Here is a 24,532-nt window from a genome sequence, read left to right as displayed (position 1 = left end):
CAGATAATAATATAGTGAGAAATAGAACTGGATAAGAGGATGAGGCTTCAGTCTGAGCTCTCAGTAGCTTAATGCCATCTGTGGCCGCGTCCAGATCGTGGTTTTCAGGAAACTCCACAGGATGGAAGTTCACAAAAGTGCTGCTTTTCTCATTCTCTTGTACTTTAAGCCACTCCTTGTAGTTCCACTGGTGAAACGTTTCTCTAAAGTGCATGGATGAGGTAAATGAAATTCTTCTCAAAAAAGGCTTGTATCCATCTCCAGCTCAGACTGGAACCATTGTGTGTTGCATATGCTGGATTTGAGACAACATTTCTTGCTGCACACCAGCAATTACTAGGTCCTGGTGTGACGGTGTGATTATTCCAAGTCTGTCCATCTCCCTGTGGGTGCAGGGACAAAAATATATGTTCAAACACACAAATCCACATTATGCAGTATTCAAAGGACACGGCCGGTTTCATGACGATTGGCAGATACTTCAATTTCCCCCCATACACACACATTAAGAGCTTATTGGGATTCAGTACAACCGTTAAACCACCAACCTGACCATCAATAGCCAACCCTGTCAAGCGACACCCTTATTATCAAGTTGTCTGTGTAGCCAAAGCCTGATATAGTTTGCGCCTTTGTGGCATATAACCTACTTGTTATTCAGAACTGTTAAAGCACATATAACAAATACAATGTTAACAAGAAACCACAACCTATATGCTCAGTGGTATGGAAAATTCAAGAGCCACATTTTTGTAATAAATGAATATGTCATCTTGTTTGTGTATGTTTTAGGTTTTTAATAGATTTCAGATGACATTAGACTTCTCTGAATAATCTAAGACAAACAATACCATTTAGTTGGATGAATTCACTGATACATACATATGAAATGAAATGATGAAAAAACACTGGACTTATCCTTTAATCAAAGGAGAAGTTCAGAGTTTGACAAAATAGAAACCGGCTCACATTACTCATTAAATAATCTCTATAGAAGCAAAAGGACAGGACTTTGGAGCAGTCTTTGGTTGAATGCAAGTAAACGTAAACACATAGACCGAAAAGTCTAATCTCAGGACCCCATTGGCTGTCGTCTGACGATGATTTCGATTATTATTGGTATAAAATGAGCTTATGAAATGGCTATATATGAGACAAACAGATCGACCTCGACGTCTCTCAACTCCAGTCTCGCATCTCAAGCTGCTCATCGGACTGTAAACGCTGAGCAGCGCATTGGTAAAAGAAGTCTGCCGGCTTTGAGCCGGATCCCCAGAAATAAAGTCGATTGCCCCCAGGGCCTCATTCAGACCGATCGCTGATGGGTTCTGAGATTGCTCATTAATTGGAGCAATCACAGTACATACATAAAGCTACTGACATCTTGACACATTGTAATAGTGTCAGTGTGCTTTTAGGATTGCTGAAATTGATCTGTCTCTTGTTTTGGCTTGAGCATGACTGTTGAGCAAAAGATGATTCTGTTTACGCAGCTCGTATTTTTGCAGTAAGAAAAGTGATGAACGAATGCCGAAGTCCATTTTTTCACATGACGGTGCACTTACTGGTGTGTGAGAGCCAGGAGGCTCTGGAGGCTGGTATATCCTGCTGCTGCCAGAGTGTCTCTGTACCTCTCCAACCCGACGGACCGCAGCCACTCGCACACCGACCACACTGGCACGCACACCTCTGGCAGGACTGACACACACGCCTCTGAACCCACACCTGACTCCAACATAGTGGCTGTGTGTCTGTGAAAACACAGAGAGGGAGAGGTCGGTGGTGGCAACGTACTGAAATAATTGAAGTGTAGGTGTGAGGACAGTGTGAATGCTGAATTGATATGAAATGGATATGTGTGTGTTCTATGTGTACCTGTCCCCTCCGGTCCGGCGCAGAGTACCAGGGTTACGGATGAGTTTATCCAGCATGTTGAGTATCTGGCTGAAGGTGGGTCTCTCTGCTCGCTCTCTCTCCCAGCAATCCAACATGAGCTGGTGCAGCACCACAGGACAGTCCATGGGAGCAGGCAGACGGTAGCCCTCTTCTATCGCTTTAATCACCTGTAGGAAGGTCAGCTCAAAGTTTTTTCAAGTTCCCAAAACTTGGATCCAGTTTAAAAACGTTGCCTAATGCCAAACTGGAACAACATAAAACAAGAAAAAGACTTTGCTCATGAAACAGGCTGAGGTGTCATGTGTTTGTCCAAATGCCATACTTTACACTGATAGTATAACTGCACACTATACTGATTGTTACAGGATATTGTGTTTGCACTTGTGTGTATTGTATACAATAAATCATTATGGTTTTGTGCAGGAAATCATTAAATATATGCGCCAACAGACTTCAATCAAATTGCCACTTTGAAAAGCCACTGCCAGTTAAATTTTACAAAAAGCGGAACCTTAGATTTATTGCTTTTCTGTTGTCTTCCAAAATATTCCCAGAGCTGTCTCACCATCAGATTTATTTTAATTGTTTCCAGCTGTGACCAGCACCACTATTTCCTTTGCACATTATATTGTGGGACAATACTTTTCATTCGGCTCAGACAGAACTGAGACGACTACGCATTTTGAGCCTGAGTGTCAAAAACAACACTATAGTGCAACATGAAAAACGTTCATATCAATGGACTTTGTAACTCCTATGCATTTTCTTTGTGTATTCCTAATTTGGGGAAAGAAATGTCTATGTTTTGGACCTATAGTTTGGGGGCTTTATATTGTTGCCATGGAGTTAGCGTTTTTTTAGCCTATATTTTGTATTCATTTTGGACCATTGCCATATGTGTAATTGCCTCCATGAGCTGTGTGTCCCAGGCACTGCTGCAGCTTTCGAGTGCTGCTCAGCCAACATTTTGACGATGAAAATACTTCATATTCAAAAATGCCTCAGTATGAAACAAGGAATTGTGTGACACCTATGTAGTTATATAAAAAAATAGGATTTTTAAAGTCATATCTCGTTGTTTCACTAAAACAAATAAGCCAATGAAAGACAGACAAGCAACTCAGCGTGTAATAATTTGCACTAAAAAAAAGAAAGGAAATAAGAGGGACAGAATGTCCTGAGAACGGCTTATGAGGAAAGTTTTCTAAGACTACAACTGCGCGGCAGATGAAATCAATCATGTCTGAATATTTCCATGTGCCAGACTGCGTCTTTGACCTACTCAAACTTAACAAGCTTTAGCAAAGTGATTGCAAATTTGAGCTGAAATATGATTTTTGTCTCAGATATAAAAACTGTTCAGAATAACTGAATCACCACTACATTTATTTATATATATATATATGTATGTATATATATATATATAAATATATATATATATATATATATAATGTGTGCTTGGCTGAAGGATAACACTAAGCAGCATATTCTAGTCAATTTTAATTAAGACTAAATTTTATCTTCAACGAAATATCTTGTGACTGAAGAACTAAATCCTGGCTTGCTGCCCTCTCTGCGGATGAAGGCAAAGTTTTCAATTTTTAAAATGGTGCAGAGGTCAAAGCCTCTGGGTCAGCATGCAGTGCCTCACATAGAGGACAGATCATTTTCCTCCAGAAGTCCTCTCCTAAGATATCCTCAAGAAGTGGTGCCTTTTCCATGTGTTTATCTATTTAAATTGAGCTCATTTAAATCCAATCTGTGGACTGTACAGAAGTGAAAGTTTACGATGACTTTGATTTATCAGAGTTCACAGATTATGTTGAAGGGAAATAGTAATTGATTGTAATGTTGGTGGAGAGTTTTTTAGACAGGGAACTTGTTGATCTCTTTTTTGTCATCTTCCCTTTCAGTTATGATGACATTGTACTCACCAACTGTCTTGCTAAAATCTAGCTTTACGACAGAGTGCCTCAAGTGCAATCACACAGACAGCTTTTAAGCAAATCCCCACTTCTACCACATTATATAAACCACATATTTGGGAAATTATCATGAAGATGAATCTTTGAGTTATCACTGAAACCGTAAACATTCATTAGATCTTAAAGGGCTACTTTGTGGTCAGACTTTGACCTACCGCACACACAGTTTCATGAAGAACATTTTGGGTGACGTGACTTTTGTTTTAATTTCTAAATGACTGTTTAGGATTCCCCACAAGTGAACAGTAAAGCTGGCGAGTGGAGTGTCCTCATCACCAACAGGATTTATGGCCAGAACAATGAAAACAAGTTGAAATAAAAACAGAATCTTCTTTGAATATTTGAGAGTAATCCCTGTTCTGGAGGCAAATCCTTCATTCCTTGAATGCATTACATGATGACAATGGAGGTGAACGGTATTTTGATCTGACATTTAGCAAAGTGTTTCGTGATTTAGCTCACTCTTTTGTCTTTAAGGCTACTCGTAGATATAAAAATGACTCACATCCTGGTTGTTCATGTCCCAGTAGGGTCTCTCTCCGTAAGAAACCACCTCCCACATGACGATACCGTAACTCCACACATCGCTGGCGGTGGTGAACTTCCTGTAGGCGATGGCCTCTGGAGCCGTCCATCTGATGGGGATCTTCCCTCCAGGGGACAGATAGGTCCCAGTGGCCTCCTAAAACAGCAGTACAAGTCATTTTGTTTTAGTGAAGAATAGCCATGTTTACACCAAGGACTTCCTGGTAATTTAAGTTCTGAGACTACTTTTAAAAGGAACTAAAAAGTTCTTCCAGCCCACTATTGTCAGTGTTTCCATAATGGTCTAAAGACCTGGAAAGATTCGGCAAATAAGTATATTGACATATGAATTTGCACATGGGACGAGGGGTGCTGATGGTCACAGGGGTATGTTCAGTGTGCCCACCCCTTTCATCTAAAAAAACCTGTTACTGCTGTAGAGTCTTTACTGATGCACACTGGATGTAATGAATCAAATGCAACTGAGAGTGTCTGTAAATCATCTGTGAGTGTTTGACGGTCATCTATTTGTGCTTTAGAATGTAACTGCCGTGAGGCAATCTGAATTTTTTCCTCATTCACAGCACTGCTGCTCTGTCCCTCTCGTCTACCTCTCGCCCTCTCAGCCTGCTCGCGTAAACTCTCTCTCTTTTTCTTTCTGCCTCTTTAAAAATAAGTTGGGAAGCCAAGAGCAAAGCCAAACTTTACTTTGAACGGCATCAAGCAAATAAAATAAATCGAAACCAGAGTACTTGTTTTATGAATGAAGCGGAACGCGCTTTGAAGCAGCGGCGCTGTGTGTGTGTGTGTGTTTGACCAATCAGCAACAGTCGTCTTTGCAAACCACACGGCAAAAGTTATTTTCGGAAAGTGCTACCCCCTGGCTAGGGCCTTTTTGGGGGCCAAAACATCCCCTGAATGTAATTCAGACGCTGGTCGTTAGAAAGGGTTCCTCAAAAGGTTCCTAGTCCATGGAGAACGTTTCAGTGGACAAAAAAAGATCCGAAAAGTTTAGTTTCAAGATTTATTCTTTGATTGATGCATCTATCGTCTATAATACATCTGTGTACAAAGGCAGCTTTTAACAGTCCATACACATAGGCTGTCATCAGATAGGATGTATATGTTCACACCCAGCTTGCGTGCATACGTTACTTCTGTGAGCGTCTTACCCTTGCAGTGTAGGCAGCCTCCGGGTCGTCCTCCAGAACTCGACTCAGGCCAAAGTCGGACACCTTACACACCAGGTTGCTGTTGACCAGGATGTTTCGAGCTGCCAGGTCTCGGTGAACGTAGCTCATGTCTGACAGGTACTTCATGCCTGAGGCGATGCCGCGCAGCATGCCGACCAGCTGGATCACCGTGAACTGGCCGTCGTGTTTCTGGAAAATTAGAATTATAGAGACAAGAGAACAGCTTAACACGGGCCACGACCACAAGCTGGGCAGTCACGAGTGAGTGCATTTTATCGGGTAATTGGTACATTTTCAGTCCAGTGGGGAAAGAAATGCTACTAAAAGCTAAATTCATGAAAATGAAACTGTATAATCAAATGCCTGTACCCGAAGAAAAGCATCCAGGGATCCATTTTCCATGTATTCTGTGATGATCATCAATGGTTTGCCTAAAGAGGTAAGTTTAGAAATATTGAAACACAACAGGCACATAACCCCAATACTACTAACACTAAGAGTTCACAGGTTCCGTCAACAACTCACATCTTGTCACCACACCCTCCAGCCTGATGATGTTCGGATGGTCAAACTGGCCCATGATGGAGGCCTCAGACAGGAAGTCCCTCCTCTGTTTGTCAGAGTATCCCGCCTTCAGACTCTTGATGGCCACGTAGATCTCCCTCTTTCCCTGAACACGCAGCCGACCGCTGCAAACCTCCCCGAACTCTCCTAAACACATAGAGCAAACAGCAGTGTCAGCACCAAGGGAGCACCTGTGTGTATGTGTCTGTGTGCGAGCTCTAATGCCAGGCTTACCCATGCCAATGACCCTCTCAATGTGAATACTGCTAACATCAATCTCCTTGGCAAACTCGTGGATAGCCTGATCGGGATCTTCATAGGTGAACGGGTCCACGTAGATTTTAACTCCTGCCATAAAGGAGATGCGGGAGAGGAAACGAGGGAGGAGGAGGAGGGATGCAGAGGAGGGTATGAAATATGAGTTGTATAACTGCTGGTGCATATGTTACGTAAATGTCTTTGGCAGTATGTGTCTGAGATGTGTGCAGGTGGATCTAAGAAAAAAAGAGCATCCATCTGTCTCTCAGTTTTTTTTGAACAGTACAGTATATGTGTGTTTTAAATACCTGGGTTAAGATGTTTCTCCTCCTCTGAGTCCTGCTTTGTTTTACTGTACTTGCTCCTCCTGATGAGACAATAGAAGTGATACATTTAACACACAATCATAGAAAAGACACTTAAGTCTGTCAAAGAATTCCTGTAACAATTCTTTTCACATGTTTTTTTTACAGTTAAGAGAACTGATAGAAGGGCAAATGTGTCCAAATGTTTTTTTACACACACACTATTTTTTTTCCCAGTAGCGCTGTGCATTCATTGGGGTTTTCCGGATTTGCTGCGAGAGAACCAGCGATGACAATGAGAACAGAGAGCAACGGGCTGCAGGAAAGACACGGAGCGAGGAGATGAAAGCATTCAAGGGAGAGAGGGAGGAGGGGCGATGCCTCAGGTAGCGCTCGATAAAAGGTGTTTTCCATTAAACAAAGAAACTGTCAAAAACACCTTTGTGGGTGAGCAGGTGTGTGCGTGAGTGTGTACGTCAGTGGAAGCTGACACACAAGCTGTGCTGCTGAAGAGACAGTAATGACAAGTCAGGGACAAAGGGATTATCACTGTCTCCACTCTAATCCCCTTTAAAAGCTCCAGGTAACACACACACACACACACACACACACACACACACACGTTATTCAGCCACACGATAGCAGGGGAGTTGTGAGCATTGTGGTAATTTGGTCAAAAGCAGTGGTTAAGGTAGAGACAGCACTCATGTTGACGTCAGTGATGCATTGATGGGAAACTTCTAACCAACCTATAGGTGTGCACGCATGCCTGTATGGATGCCTGTATGTGCTTGTGTCTGTGTGTGTGCGCGCATGTATACCTGCGGCTAATGATGAAGACAGCTGCAGATATCAGCAGTAAAATTCCAACCCCACTGACAGACAGCAGCAGGAAGGCTGAGTTAACTCCTTCTCCAATCAGGGGGAAGGGATCTAACAGGGAAGGACACAAAAGGTCATCAACCAGAAAGTTGCAAAACTTCGTCACACTAAACTTTGGTGCATCCTCTCAAACTCCTACACATTACTGTCAGAATACCTGAATTGGTGGCGAATTCAAACGGGGGGCTGAACTCTCCGTACCCAGCAGCCGTGCGAGCGCGCACATGAAACACGTACACAGTGAGTGGGTTGAGACCGGTGACATCGACGCTGCGAGAGAAGGTCCTCATTATGCGGTAGGACCTCTCTTTCTGATCCTGATTAGACGGGACAAGACGAGGGGGCTCTTTTCAATGCTTGACTGCAAATCCATCGTCAACATCAGTGAAATAAAAACAGCGTGCCAGCATATTGGCATTCCAGACAGCCGGCTGAGCCGCATTAACCTGCGGCCGGCTCACCTTTTCATAGAACTTGACCTCGTATTCCAGGATAACCCCGTTGGGTCGATCCGGCTGTTGCCACGACAACGACAAACTGTGCCTTGTGACATCGGTGGCTAAGATGGCCGACACCGGAGAGGGAGCTGGGAGGGAGAGAAAGCTGGGCATGATGAGGTGAAAATAGGATAACTTTGTAGAATGACATACTGTGTATTGTGATGCTGCTGATAAGATGACGTCTCTAATAGTTTCACAGCCTTGAATACAGTTAAAAAGATACGTTCGGTGCCGGTTTGTCAGCAATCCCATTGACCAGGTGCACCTGAGAAATTAGCTAAATCTCATTCCTTCATATTCCGTAGAGACAAGCCTCATTCTGCACTTTCTCTCCTCTTACATCCTTCCACTTCCCCTTCCTTCATGGCGTTTCTCCTCCTTTGTGGCTGCTCGTATGATATAGGGCCATATGGTGGTGCAGGTTGGACTTGACAAGTCCCAGTCAGTTCTCATGCTGTGCACACACAGCGAAGTTATTTCCCCGGGGCACCCGGAACTAAGCAGGTGTGCTGTTTTCTGAATGCCATCGTACAGACTTAAAGCAATGACAGTTTAGATGTAACAGCATGCAAAAAAAGAAAAAGCACACACTGAAAACGAATGGAGAGCATGTGCGAGGAAGCGCCACACAACGGCTGACACGGCTGACATCATCACAACTTAAATGAAACACGCCATAAAATCTGGGCGATCTACTATTTTGCGATGGGGTGTTGTCATTTACTTTCCCCTCGAATCTACTTTCCCCTCAACACGCTCTTCCTATTTGTATTTAAGTCAGTGATTTACATTTCCCAGAATGCTTTCTGACATCCTCTTAAGAACAGCCCTATAATTAAGTCAGCTGTTGTTAGATGTAGCAGGACAGAGTAATAACTATGGCAACTATGCCAGTGATAGTAAGAGCAAGAGTTGTCAGTTGAGAGGAAGCAATTCGTGTTGATGCTGTTATTAGTAGAGAAGTAGTACATTTGCTATATATGGTATTTTTTATACAGTATTACAATGTGGCCATGCTTTTTATGTGTTATTCAAATGTAATGCAAATTACAGCAAATATGTTTAAACGCAGGACTGCTTTTTAAATCTAATTTAGTCCGTTTTTCTTCATTAAATGTATTTGAAATATTTAATTTATTATTCATTCATTATCTCAACATGTATTTTAGGTGAGAAAGAAAGACATGGCCGAAGCACAAGATGCACTGAAAATATATTTGGAAAGCGTTAAAGAAATACGTCTTCAAAATGTATTTCTTTGATCATTTTGAATTAAAGAATACTTCACCAACAGCTGTTTTCAGCAGTGTTTCGGGTGGATAGTAGTTTCAGCATGCAAGTATGCAGCTCCATACAGAGGTTGTTCATAACATGCTTCCACAGTTTCAAACATTACCTCGCTAGTTAGTTTACATCGCTTTGCTTCCCTGAGGCCAACATGCAGTGAACAGCAGTTTGTATTGTGCTCACCCACTTACGGACAACATCTATTAGCACATTTTGTGATGCTGCAACAGTCTGACGAACAGATTTATCACACTCACCAGCTTGGTTGGTGGTGACGGTGACAGACACACTCTGGGTTGCCCCCGCACCGCTGGCCTGGGAGACCCCGTTGCGTGCATGGACGATGAAGGTGTAGTGCGTGTGGGCCCTGAGCTCGCTCACCACCACCCTGGTGGTCTTCAGGCCGGTTTGGTCGGGAGAGAAGAGCACATCGGAGCTACAGGGCAGGCAGCGCTGAGAGCTGGAGATGGAGCCTGAGCCGAGTCTCGGGTAGTCTCCAGGTACTGGTCTGCTCTGGTAGACACCTCTCCCTGACTGGACTTCAGATCCCACAATCCCCTGGTCTGACTGCATCCCCTGGCCACTGTGCTGAGCCTCAAGCTGCGAGATGCTGTGATTCCTGGGGAGAGCTTTACCACTACTGTGACCGTGGCTCGCTGTTTGACAAATGAGACACTCAAGACTGTAGCTGGTGTCACTTCGTCCTCCCAGCCGGCGAGGGGGGGCCCACTCCAAGACCACCGAGGTCTCGTTCACCACAGAGATGAGCTGCTGTGGGGCTGACGGTGGCTCTGAGGAGGACACAATGAACAAAAGCAACCAAGTTTACATCCGATCTGCACATAACTGGGGAGAGAGTATACAGGGTTATAGGGGTGTGTGTGTGTGTGTGTGCTGCAAACTGTTGGCACGAGTTGGATTGTATCTGGCATCAGACTGAAAACCATACTGTTCAGAGATGTTTTTGATGGGTTGGTGTTTTCTTCTGTGGTATTCCTTTTTTGTGTGTCTTATGTCTGAGGGACAGAGTGTGTGTGTGTGTATGTGTGTGTGTGTGTGTTTTCATTTTTCCCAGGCCAAGGAAACATGTGCTGTATATCGGCATAATTAAGTTTATGACACACAGAGACTTGGAGAGAGTGACAGAGAGAGAAAGACAGAGTGAGAGGACATGTCTTCACTTCTCAATGTCTTTACTTGCAGACAGGATGTAGATGGTGGCTTAGTCATAAGTAATGGGATCATGAAACAGCGGTGGCATTCAGACAAGTTTGCGTATCCCTCTGTTTGGTAGAGATAGAGCTGTGGGAAGCAATGATGCTCACACATATTGTCTTTGTTTTCACTTATGTATAGTCTTACTAATATTTGTGTGTGTGTGTGTGTGTGTGTTCTTACGGGTGCAGGCCATGGAGGGAGGGTCGCTGTCAGCGCGGTAGAATACAGAGTGGCAGTCGCAGACGGTCGCCCCGTCTCTGAGTGAGTGGCTATGTGGAGGACACTTAGAGCATCCTGCATCTGAAGACTTGGCCTTGTAAAAACCAACAGAACACGCTGCAGAGGGACAGACAAAGACAGATTTAAGACTCTGTGTTAATAACAATGCTTAGCCAAGTACACCAGCATCAGGTCACGTTGATGCAAACTTTATGCAAGACACGAAACAAGTACTGGGCAGATGAGCTCGCATGTTACCTTGAACAGAACGCGGTACATGTTTAAAGGTGGAGCAATGTTTTGATGAAAGGTTCCCAGTTTTACTTGTACTTTACATGTATTTTATTCTAAGCTATCGTATGCACATAGGCTGAGCTGACATGTTTATCGGCAGTAAATATATTTGGATGATTTATTCATTGTTCAAGTAAAAATGCCAAACACATTTTGTTGTTGCAGCTCATAAAATGTAGATATTTTATGTTTTTCTTTGTCGTCTGTGAAAGTGAACTGAATGTCTTTGAGTTTTGGACTGTTTGTTGGACGAAATAACCAATTTAAAATCAGTCAACATGGGACATTTGCTGTTCCTACTTTTTAAAGAACGAACGGTGAATCAATTAATCAAGAAATTAATTAAAATGAAAATAAATCATTAGTTGGAGCCCTATTGTGCACAACCCAAAGATAAAGATAAAATATCAAGCAACGATTGTTTCAAAATAAACAACAACAATAGTCTTCACAAGTATGTTCAACAGGATACCGTTAAAACGTTCCTGTCATTCGTCAGTTCATAGCAAAATTGAAGTCCGCCCTGATGTGTGCTGCAAGCAGAGCAGTCAACACTGACTGCAGGTCAGCTGACCCCTGACCCCTGACACAGTCTCTGCTGTCTTCCGTATTGACAGCTTCAACAGCTCACACAACAAGTTAATCAACACATGGACTTCATTTCGATCCACAGAACAACAACTTTAACGACAAAACCTAGAGGGAGCGATAGATATACTGTAGCATGAAAGGGATGGGCACACTGTGATGTCTTCTATCTTTGATAAGCAACGAAAGAAACACCGAAAGAACACTCACTGATCAGCTCCCACTCACAGAAACACTGAACTGAATACATCAAAACCGAAACGCCAACACAAATATTACTGAGATTGAAATATATGGAGGAGAAACAGAGGAAGAGAGAGAGAGAGACTGGGGGGGGGGAGGGGAGCGAAATCTTCTCTCTGTATCCCAAGATATTCATGCATTGACAGAGCAACAATACAATAAATGAGTGCCTAATTATACCGCTTGACATCCACTGGTGAAGCAAAAGAGATGGCAAAGCGTGGCTGGTTGGAGACACTTCTCTCTCTTTAAATTCGGTAGGAAATCCTTCTTTTGTTTCCACGGCAATCATTCTTTCAACACCTTCCTTTTTCATCATCACAGCCTATTCACTCCACTTCCTCAATCCCACCATCTTTCCCAGTTCTCTCCTTCCCCCCCCCCCCAACCCTTTCACATTTCCAAGGGAGACGAAGACATCCCAGTGGGAGTGGATAGGAATGTGGGAATGATTTGTGTGCGTGTATGTGTTTGTGTGTGTGTGTCTCAGAGTGCTTTATGACACTCTCATCAGCAGATGAGAGGGAGGAAGTCTCCTCTGCAATCTACTCACACCGACAATCCTGCCCCATCTGCGTGAGCCACCATAGATTTGCTCTTTCGCACACTCGGTTGCCCTCCCTTTCAAATTTTTTCACAACCTCCCTCATTCGCTCCCTGCACACTTCCTCCTCGACCTCTACTTATCTGTCTTTGTATCTCTGATAACTCGCTCACTCCTGCTGCATCTCAGCGTACCCCTCTCCTCTCCAAGTGGCAAATCTCGGGAAAGCTTTGAAGTCCACCAGCAGCGTTTATGGCTCGATTTCGATATCAATTCAAATGAGACCGCACACGAAAATACGCACGGCTGGAAACTACAAAGTCGCAACCTGTACATTCATGAACACATTTACGGCTGATAAAGCTGGCTTTCATCCGGTGAATGACTGATCATAATGTGTCAGCTGGTATAGTCAAATGTGAGATAAGACAAAGTAGTATCACTCTCCGGCTGTTGTGCACATTCCTTTGTTTTTAATCATCAACGTGGGTAAGTAAGTGGTAAGTAAGCCGCGGATGGGAAAGGCAGGGAATTAAAGGGAGAAAGACATAGAAAAGTGTTTGACCTGCTCAGGACTTAGGGGTTGATTATGGACCTAAACAAGACTCTGCCAGGCGGGGTAGCACACCGCCTTTGTCTCTGTCCCACCCAATCCTCGATCCTTGTCTCCAACACAGAGGACAGACAGAAGGAGGAAGAGAAAGAAAGGAGGAAGTATTTGAAGCCATAAACTTCCTTCAGCACCCTCACATGTCTCTATTCTCCCTGTTGTGTGCAGCCTTTTGTGTCTTCTTTAGCGCTGGTTTTGGCAGGAGGGGGGTGAGCGCTGCTGACCTGGAATAAGAGCTCATGAGAGTGTCATTAACCCGACATTAACCCTACGCTACCGAGGACCGCGCGGAGCCCGAGCTCGCCCAATAAACTGGGGGGGGATTTGGACTAACGCACATACCGATGAGATAAGGCGATAGGGATAGAGGTACGTGTGCATGGCGATGAGCATGTCCACGTTGTGCCTGTCAGCAGCAGAGCAAATGCACCGCAATCGGCTCTTTGTCTGCTCGTGGCGAGTGCGAGAAAGTGACAGAGTGTAAAGGATGGAGGGGAAGGTTGACTGGGACAGACGGCGGGAGAAATAGACTGACAAGGCGCGAGATATAAAGAGGTGAAGATAGAAAAAGAGAGTAAGTGAAGAGGAGGGAGGGAAGCGGAGGGGAAGGTGCCCTTTGATTACTATCAGCATTGTCGGCATTTGCATATGCATTCATCTGCTGCCTAAAATGCAAATGCGGCTCACATGAAATCCAACTAAGAGCCTTGTCGGCACACTGTATGTGGTGGGTGTGCATGTGTATTCTCCTTGACCCCGTGTTATCTGTCATCATCCCTTGTTCCTTCCCAGCAGAGGGGTGTAGATGGAGGAAGTACCCCCGACCGCTCCAGTGTGACACCTGTCTCTGTGATGGATGGAGGGAGGGACGGATTGACGGATGGATGGAGGGATTGATAGACTGTCAGGCAAGAAGGAGGGACACTATTAACCACAGGGGTCATGCCCTGTTAATTAAAACCCACGGAAAATGCCAGAGATAAGATGTGACTCTTATCTTTCACCCTACTGTATGTCTTCATCCTTCATCGAGAGGACAGCCCGCTCGCCAGAAACTCACATTCCGACACAGCTTGGTATCAAATCCATCTCATATCTCAACGTGAGCACCAGCGACTCAAATCACTCTGCGTTTAAAACCTCAGGAATGTGCTCAGGGGAAGCCGCAGCTTTAAGTTTGCCGAAATTTAAATACTCACAAAAACTGGTGGCTTGAAGAGAAATGTGTATGGATTTGTGTGTGCCTGCCCAAAGCCAACAGTGCGAGCATTAGCATGTGAAAAGGGCTCTACAACAATACCCCCCCTCCCCATCAAACACAGAACACTCCCCGCCACCAGCAGCAGCAGCACCCCCCCCCCCCCCCGCCCCCCCACACCTCCTCCCTGACCGTGGATCAGGGAGAGGAGTTTCAGAAGAGAAAGGAGGGATAATGAGAGCAAGACAGAGAGACAGCGAGGGAGAGCGGGGCTTGTTCCGATGCCAGAGAGCTACAGACGGACTGGCGGAGCTGCCAATCCCCCTCTTCATGAAGAACAACCTGGAGACAATAGAACGCACACAGGGACACACACTCTGATTGTGATGGTGGAATGCAAACCATTCCCCCCACCTGGGTTCGGTTTGCTTCAGACATTCACTCATGTTATTCCTTTGCCTGCTTTGTCACCTGCATACACACATGTGTACACACACACACACACACACACACACACACACACACACACACACACACACACACACACACACACACAGACACACACACACACACGTCCTCCCTCTCTGTTTGCCCCACCACACTCCAGGCATTTCTGGGCAGCCCTCCAAACTGTGAGTATATGGGAGGGAGGGCTTTGTTCGGCAGAAAATCAGAGATACAGTACCCACACACATCCACGGGTGCACACACACACACACACACATGCACACACACACACACACACACACACACACACACACACAGAGTAAATCAGCAATCCAACATAACCAGAGTCCAGAACTGCGCTGCAATAATTAGAGGGACTGAATACAGCGATTACGCACTCTTTCTCTCATCCGCTCACTCTTTCTTTCTGTCATCGCTCTCTGAGTGTGGCTTTCTTTCTCTCCGCTGCTCTCTTCTCCCTCTTTTCATCCCTCTCGTTGCAAATGCTTTCTGCTGTTGACGAGACACTGCAGGTGCGTTGGAAAGAAACACAACCGTGAAATCTCTCTGGATGCAAGGAAAACACACACACACACACGCGCGCGCGCGCACACACACACACACACACACACACACACACACACACACACACACACACACACACACACACAGAGCAACAGTCCAACCCTCCCAGGCAGTGAGCGGAGTCAGACGACAGAAAAGGGAGGCCAGTGCAGAGACAGTGAAACAAAAAGCAGACGGCTCCGCTTTCATTCCGCCTCTCCGGCCGTTCACATTTCAGATTCTCTCTCTTCTTTCTCTCCTCCCTCGTTTCTGATCCTCCCAGACGGATCGCAGCTGTCAAACGTTTGACGTCTTCATCTACCTCGGTCATGACCCTGCACTCTGTAGCTAAACTCTCTCTGTATGAGTATGTGTGTGTGTGTGTGCGTGTGTGTGTGGCTGTCAGTCAGAGTTTTTGACGTCTTCATCAGGCTCAGTCATGACCTCGGTCTTAACCACGGGTTTAGAACAGAGGGGGAGTTCCCTTTCTCTTGTGTTTCTCTGCTGGTCCCCTTTGCCCCTGCTGACGAACCCCCAGCGGGGGAGGGGCGGCCCTGTATTGATGCCTTCTGCTGTCAGTGGCCTTCTTTCAATCCCCCTCTCGCCCCATTCAACTTCTAATCCCTTCTTCCTCTCCAGAGTTTCTCCTCTCATCCTCTCCATCCTCATTACTCTGTGTCAACAGTGAAAATGAACTTTTCACGCTTCACAGCGTTAGCTAAGTCTACTCTTGTTTCAGTTCAATTCCACAGCACTTTTTGGGAATGCTAAAATGCATTAGAAAGGCAAAAGGACAGGACAGAGAGTAAAACTATCTACACAGAAGCAAACTGTGGTTGTTACACCAGGGCTCTTAGCATAAAGAAAAAATGTGAAATAAATAATGCCAACGTTTGCTGTAAATAACAATCTAAGATGTATGATAAGTTACAAAGCACATAAGGTTGAATTGGGCTTGTTTTTGAGTATTTCCGTGCTTTGAGGTGTATCATGGATGCAATTAAAGGAATAGTTTGATGTTTTGGGAAATACACTTTTGCTGAGAATTGGATGAGAAGAATGATGCCACAGGCATAACTGTCTGTTAAATGTGAAACCAGGAGAAGGTTAGCTTAGCTTAGCATAAAGACTGGAAACAAGGGGAGACAGCTAGCCTGGCTTTGCTCAAAGGTAAAAAGAACCTCAACAGCTCACTAATAAACATATCATATCTAATTTGTTTCAGACAGATTGAAGAAACAACTAGTTGTTGTTATAAGGGGGGTTATGGACTGTTTCTCAACCCATGGAGCTGCGTTGTAAACTAATTACAACTACCAACAGTCATACCTTCAAGGACCTTAATGTATTGTCACATAATGTCAAATAATGACAAATAAAGGCTAAACTAATCCGCGCCAAAACGGTGGCGCTTGCAACAGGAAGTGCCTTTGAGCTTCCCCTGTCGCTTCCGCAAATTGCGTAACTCTAACGCCTGGCAGCGTCGTGGGGAGGGGAGGGGGGAGCTGCGCTCATGTGATTGGTTGAAAAAGAGAATGTTGAAAAAATGCATTTGTGAATCGAGTCTCAATAATCCACAAATATGTTCTGTAGCGATTTGCAAAGAAATGCAGTGTGATCCACAAATAAATACATACAAATCTACAAACAAATATAAAGAATCCACACAGAAATACTTGCAAATGCAGAAATATATTTGTGATTTTTTAAAATATTTATATAAATCGTAATTTATTCATTTGTGCATTGGAATGTATTTGTAAATCCTTCTGTGTGCATTTGTGATTATTGAGACTGATCTGACCCCATATCGTTCAGTATGAACCTCCCCATAATCACAGCGTCTCTGTCCAGCTGTAAGTGGTTCTATGCACTCAGCTTCTGTCTGTGTCTGTTCTGCTGACTGAAGGCACGTGAGTCTCGAGGATCCAGAATCAGAGAGGCAGATCATCCAAATCGCCTCTCAAAACTCAATGCCTTCTCCCTCCTTCCCGCTCTGCGAATTTCAAACTTAAAATGGAAGAGGTGTTCAGTCGTCTATCCAATACTGCAGGGTCAGAGCTTTTCGCCGAGCAGCATTCGGTATTCATCCAGACTTTGATGGATTTCCACTGAGGCAGCTGAGCCCGGCCAACAACCTGACAGGCAGCGAGAGCGGGGAGAAGGAGAAGAGAGCAGCAGACAGATAGATGGCACTTCACATCTGCTGGAGGTTCAACAGTCAAGGGTCTCTCCTAAATCTAGTTGAGGAGGAAGATCTTTCAGCCTTCAGGGACCACCCCGCAAACCTCCTCTTCTTTTCAGAGAGAACAAATAGGGCTAGGGGACTAAAGGTTTTAGAGAACATTTGTCACACACAATTTTGGCTACTGCTCTTCTTATTGCAAAGAGAAAATGTCACGTTATTTCCCCCTCTCTTTAACGCCAACTGGCACTGACTGCATTGCTCTCTTTATGTCCATCTTTTTGCCTTCCTCTCTCTCAGCATCTCTTCTTTTCTCTTTGAATTATGGGTCTGTTTGTTATACAATTAGCCTGCTGGGATAGGCTTCATAAATATAACGGAGGCAGCAGATCAGTGAGTCCCTCTGCCTTGTCTCTATTGGTCTCTGTGCATCTGCGTGTGTGTGCGTGTGTGTGTGTGTGTGTGTGTGTGTCTGAGAGAGAACATCTTGTGTGTCTGTTGTGTATGAGACTGAATAAGGGGAGTGAAGCAATGTTGTAAAAGTGTCTCCACAAAGTCTGTTGGCCCCCGCTCGCCCAGCTTTCTCACACATTTAGTTGTCTTCACTATCACAACAAGTCACTTTCAATCATTATACGTCATCGACGCCACATGTATGTTGGTGCGACGTGTGTGAACAGCTTGCATATTAGTTACTGTAAAGTTCAGGCCAGATTTGTAAGTGATAGAATGACAATTTGGTCCAGATGGCTGTTGTTATGTCAGCACACCTCACAGTGAGACCTGAGAGCTTCCACTTATCTTTGCAGGGAAAGAAATAAAAAAACCCTCTTTACTTCTTGGATTTATTCAAAGGGATTAACTCATTATATTGAGGATATTGTATTTGTACGACATAACGGTATATTTAAACTGGTGTTTTGACAAAACATTTTGAGAAATGCGCTTATTTGCTTTCTTGCTAGAACGATAAAAACTATTAATAATATTAATATAAGACTGTTAGAAAAGAGGCTGCAGTCAGAAGACAGTTAGCTTAGCACAACGACTGGAAACAGCCTTAACCCTTAACGCCTAACGCTCACTAATTCACACATTACACGTTTTTTGTTTAATCCATACGATAACAATGTGTAACAATGATTGTGGTTTTATGGGTGCAGTAACTTTCGAGAGTCTTGTTTTCAATGTGACGTTGTCAGGCAACCAGTGGAGTGTCCATACGATATAACATCTTTCTTTGTGGGCTTTCAGGTGTTGGTAGGTGGTAGATTTTGTAATTTTGGGACATAGCCAGACTAGCTGTTTCCCCGCTTCCAGTCTTTGCGCCGAGCTAAGTTACCCATCTCCTGGCTCCAACTTCATATTAAATGGATAGATATCAGAATCAGAATCGTTTTTTTGTACATTTGCACATACAAGGAATTTGACTTGGTGCATAACACTAAGCACAGTGCAAAAGTAGAATAACAAAAAAACAAATTAAGAGCATGTTAAATTGAGTCTGTTATTGAAGTGGCAAATGTATATTTAAAGTGAAAGAGATGATTAGTCATCTCATCTAAGTCGGCAAGAACCCAAATCAGTGGATTTCCCAAACAATTATTCCTTTAAGGCGTGAGTTTGCGCCTGCCAAAAATACAAATGCCAATTCCGTTGAACAATGTTTCACCTTTCAAAAAGTACGTCGACAATTTTAGCAATAAACACGTGTAATTCTTAATGCAACAAAGTGGATTGCCAACTGTAACATAGTCTTTTGCCAAACTATCTCCAAACGACTCCGGCCCTGAAGAGAAGTCTGATTCAACTCACTATCATTTTGTAAAAGGTGGAAAAAACACCAACACTGATTCATTTGTTGTGGTGTTCCAACACAAGAGCAGTGGAGAGCTTATAGATCCAAAATGGATCAGCCGGACCATCACAAAAACAGACAAGCAGCTCTGGTGCACGCAGCCTCACTTACCTTTACACGTGCCGCCCTTCTCTTGATATCCCCGGTTGCAGAGACATCCACCAATAGGAACCAACCACTCTCCATCAGCACCGCAGTACATTTTAGGCTCCTCTCTCTCTTCTGATTGGTTGACACAAGACCCCCTGACCTCCACTAATGAAGACGTATCGGCCCCAGTAACAGTGTCGGGAAACGTTGCCAGGTTACGAACGGTGAGCGGACACGTTTTGTAGAAAACTCTGACGGAAACCAAAGCGATGCAGGCGCCGACATCCTGAAAGGCCAGGTAGAAACCCTTCCGGGTCGCGACTTTCACGTCTCGCACCTCGGTATTCAGCTTCATGATGCGGTCGCCAACGTCCACCTGGACGTAAAGAGAATGGAGCTGCGTTAATGAAATGCAGTAAACTGTGGCAGCTCTTATTAATTCAATTCGCTTGTTCAATCTAAAGTGGGAGTTGCTGTTGAACCGCGGCTGATCTTCACATTTTCAGCATTTGGCTCTCATCCAGATTGACTTCTATTGACTGCAAAGGTAAAAGAAGCTGCAAAGCCAACAATGCCGAAATCAGAAGTAATTCTTGTGAGGAAAAAGCACCCGGCCAGCATTTCTAGGACGGCAGAATGGACATCCGAGATGAAAGTGCTTGTGAAACAAATAAGAAATGACTGCTAAGTGCCACCGAGTTTTTTATTTTCCAGATCAGAGCAAATGAAAGTGAGTGGAGGCGGGAAGATAAAGAACTCAAAGCCTGACTCGGTTGTTCAGTGTTACCTGGGTGAAGCTCTCGTCTGCTGCCACAGTGTCCACCTTAATGAAGCTGCTCTCTTTGATGTAGCTCTCTCTGTCTTCGTTAGACTCGTGGTAGTAGAGATTGAATGTCTCCTACAAGACAAAAGGGACAGAAAAAAAGTGAGACTGAAGCATCTATTTATCATCATCAGCGCTCATCTTTGCTCTTAATATGATAATGAGTCAGACGGGGGGTTTGTGCTTGAATGACCAGCAGCTGTAATATATAATAAAGCCCCATTAGCAGCCGCCTGTCCATTAACTAATTAGCATACAAGTTAACAAGTTAAAGAGTCAAAGTATTTAACAGAAATCCTTGATGTCATCTAATTTTCTACTGCGCCCGAACCATACAATGATCATCATGCGTGTGTTTTGTGGTACCTTGCAGGTGCCGGTGACCCCAGGCAGGCTATTACAGTCTCTCAGGGTGAACTTGACTTCAACGTAGACCCGCTGAGCGCCGGACCGAGGGATCCAGTCAGTCCTCAGCCAGTTGTTTTGGTTGGGCTCCAAGACATTGCACACCTGGTATGTTCTGATGGGGATGTTCTTCTCATCCATTATACTCACTTCTTCCCACTGCAAACAAACACACATGCAAATGTGTTATTACACTTGTGAGGACGTCTTGATATTATGTAACGATAAACTGTTCGTACTTAACTTTAAAGGCCGCCACTTTAAACCATGTGCCATTAATATCATCAAAACAGATGCTGTATCAAAGGGATCATTAAACAGTGAAAATGAATTGGTAAAGTTGTGAAATTGTTGTGTGGAAAGGCACTTAAGAGCAGGTCAAAACTTTTTCTGATTCAATAAACACATTGAATGATTAGCTGACAAGTAGTTATGCGAAGTGATGTCAGAAAATGAAAGCCGGGATACAAACAATACATGATACTGTATACAGATGTTGTGAAGAGGACGTGAATGTGGAGGCAGCTTGTATATAAAAGGTTGCGTTTCTGACAAGTACTTGAATGCACACACAGGTAAGGGTTTTCAAAAATAAGCAGGCTAAAAGAAACAGTCCGTGGTGGCTGCTGCAAATGATGCAATTTTGACAAAAAGTCAACAAGGCTAAATGTCAACAATGATTATTACAGCACGTCTCTAAAGGGGGATTTTCATACTGCACAGGCATGAACTGAAACCTATGGAATAATGTATGTTGAAGTCTAATCTTGAGCCTTAGTAGACAGAAATACTGTTACAGAAGCAGTGACCATCACAACATGCTCCCTGTGGAGAACTTCTCTTGTTTTTTTCGCCATGTGAAGATATATTTGGCCTCACAGACACAGAAAAACAGGTTCAAATACATTTCAGATGCTGGGGCACATCTGAAAATATTCCGTCTTGCATCAATATTCTGCAGTGGACAGTGGTTCAGATTTGTTGCGACTCCAAGGATTTTAAAGGCACATTTCCATACAAGAGAAGAATGCTCAGCCTTCACTGCACCATCCATCTCAATACAGCCGAGTATTTGCCTCGTACTGTGACCCTTCAAATGACCGCTTAGCCTCCCAACTCCAAATTGGCTTTTTATTGCCACTGAATAATAATCTGCTCTGGTGAGAGATACACACTAAACGTGCCGTGTCGAAAGAGAGAAAAAGAGAGGGCGAGTCAGAGAAAGACGTGTGTGTGTGTGTTGGGAGGAGGGGGTCCGTGTTTGAGTGTGACTAATTGAGCCTGATCGATATGTCATCAGGGCTGATCTTATTGGCCGATATCGGCTTATTACAAATATACTAATGAATTCATATTGGTGCATATGTTGGCAGAAACTGCAGTGCAGTAAAAAAAATGTATCCATTTGTCCTAAACTTTGCTGAAATCAAGTTCATTATTTACGTTTTTTTGTTGTATTTGTTTCTTTCGATTTTTTCATTTCCAGTGAGGTTTAATGTTGAGCATTTTGTCATTTTGGACAATTGAGTTCAATGTTTGAACATTGGTTTATGATATCAATATCAGATTTGTATTATCCTCACATTATCGGCATCGTTATCACCCTCACAATTCTAACATCGGTCCGGTTCTTTAGTCTGGAACTGTGCACTACAGTATGTGACTATAAGAGTGTGTCGACATGGTCATATCTTTGTGTGCTGTTGAATGTTTACATGTATCTTTGCAATGTATGTGTGTATTAGGATGAGAGCTGGGGAAAAGAAAAAATATCGCGGGGTATGATGCCGCCTTGTCTGGGTTCTTTTGTCAGCAGACAAAAATCACAGCTGTCAGAGGAAAAAGGAAGCTTTGCCCCAACCATACAGAGATGGTGTTTTGTGTGTGCGTGTAGCTGAGGGATGCGGAAGGTGGTGGTGGGGGGGGTTCTGTAATCAAAAGCTCAGTGCGTGCAGACCAGGACCCCGTCAATCAAGCGTCATGTGAGAGAATGAGAGCATGGTGACTGAAGAAATAAGTGTCAAGTTCACCAATAACTCTTAAACTAACAAAGAAGTGAGACACTGAGCAAAAGGGAGTGAGAGAGGAAGAGGAAGGACATAGATGGCAGATCACAATGTACCAATAACAAAAAGTACAAAAAGATGAGAGGATGCAATACAAAATATATATCTGCAGGATTCATCCTGGCAACTGCATGGTAGTAAAAATCCCTAAGAAATTACACCCACCACCAAGCTGGTGTATGCCTTTTCATGTGCCAAACACAACGCCAGCAGTCTCATATTAGCACTTCGGCTTGGTGAACAACAGCACATTTCAAAATCTGTGGGATGATTATTTACAGTTTCCAGACCAAGTGTGTACAAGTGAGATAGAGTGAGTGTGGTTGAAAACAGTGTATCTGTAAAAAAAGCTCCCACTCACCCCTCCCTCGGAAGGACTGGCGGCCCATTTCAGCTCTCCTGGCACTGTCCTGGTATCCATCAGGGTCACTAAAATGCACATGCACACATGCAAGTGGTTTCAGGGCAAACAGCCTACATCACTGCAGTCAAATAACATTCTCCAGCAGTGAGAAATAAGTTCAATTTGTTTTGCAATTGGGAGACTTACACCACACGATCATCACTAAATAAAGTACCAAGGAGGAAGCGTGGGGAAAATATTATCATGGAACTAATTCTCTTGATGGGCTGTTTTAAACTATGTTAATTCCAACTACCGTGTTTATTACATTATATCAGATAAATCAAGATCATTTCAAATTATAATTTTGATGTAATGGCTTCAAATCGTATTTATGCATACACACCAGGTGTGAGTTTCAACGTTCAACTGTTGAATAAATGAATAAAGGCCTAAATGTTTCGCACTTATCTGTACACTACCACATCATGCGAAAATATCCAAGGAACGGAAGATGTTCGTGACCATACTGTGAAGACATGACATGCAGCTGAACTACTTGGAGGCAAAAGTCCGCGAGAAACCAGGAGAAAATAATAAAATGTCCCCAAATCCAACTTCTCGTCCGTTCCGAGTTTCATGCATATATTCGCCCTGCTCCTATAACCATTCCAGGACGCGGAGCGCACGCAGCGGTGTCTCCCCGCGTGCGGGAGCTGACAACCCGAATGTGTCACACACGCGCTCAGACGATCGCCTCCTCACTCACCTTCGTTAGGTGGATAATTCCTCGTCCTCGAACTTGAAACGAGTGGTAATATCCAGATGAACGTGGAAAATGTTCGCCATACATTTGCAGCCATGTGTGCCGAGTGACGGCGTGTGTGTTGCCCGTTGGCTCTGCGCGCGAGCTGAAGCGGCTCCATCCCGGTGGGAAAAGTGTGTGTAAATGAACCCAAGTGTGAAAGCGAGTTGGATGCAGCAGCGGATACTGGGGCGGTCTCTTACACTCAGATGCTTCCCACAATGGTAATTCAAGTGACATGAGCCAACTGGCATACAGTAATGTGCTCCATGTCTACGTAAATACAACATATAAAAAGACAAGGACACACTGAAATGGATTTTTAGAAATTGTTGAAACGATTTGGTCGACTTATCTGTAGCTCTAAGTATTTAAACAGGGGAGCCTGAGTAACAGCACATATTTCTGCTTAACTGTATTCACTTTAAATGAAATAATGCTGACATGTTTGCGTAATTTTCCAGGAAGACACTTCGTGATCTCCTGAACAACAGCAGGTATAGGGGCCGGTCAGGACCCCACTTTGAATACACGAATCGAAGGTAAACAGAGGATACAGTTAACTCCTTTGCACGGTCGGTGTCGCAGTGACAACCCTGAAAGGTGCCAGCAGGCACGGGGTCAGGAAGGTCACATC

General features: G+C 44.0%; 1 protein-coding gene across 1 annotated transcript; it reads right to left on the bottom strand.

The window, feature by feature from the left end:
* Positions 1-239: 239 nt before the first annotated feature.
* Positions 240-24,016, bottom strand: LOC306789335 (ephrin type-A receptor 4-A-like; the record flags this gene model as incomplete). The annotated part of the gene is made up of 19 exons (XM_079285236.1): positions 240-383; positions 1,566-1,751; positions 1,876-2,063; positions 4,387-4,563; positions 5,579-5,788; positions 5,969-6,030; positions 6,125-6,310; positions 6,398-6,511; positions 6,730-6,788; positions 7,548-7,659; positions 7,766-7,925; positions 8,070-8,194; positions 9,653-10,186; positions 10,794-10,949; positions 19,475-19,829; positions 20,241-20,351; positions 20,643-20,840; positions 23,109-23,176; positions 23,860-24,016. The coding sequence occupies 19 exons, from the start codon at positions 24,014-24,016 to the stop codon at positions 266-268; spliced, it is 3,276 nt and encodes a 1,091-aa protein (XP_079141362.1). The 3' UTR covers positions 240-265.
* Between the last annotated feature and the right edge of the window lie 516 nt (positions 24,017-24,532).

The sequence above is a fragment of the Melanostigma gelatinosum genome (genome assembly GCF_949748355.1).
Source record: "Melanostigma gelatinosum genome assembly, chromosome: 15".
Taxonomy (NCBI): Eukaryota; Metazoa; Chordata; class Actinopteri; order Perciformes; family Zoarcidae; genus Melanostigma; species Melanostigma gelatinosum.
This window is presented reverse-complemented; position numbering and strand designations above follow the sequence as displayed.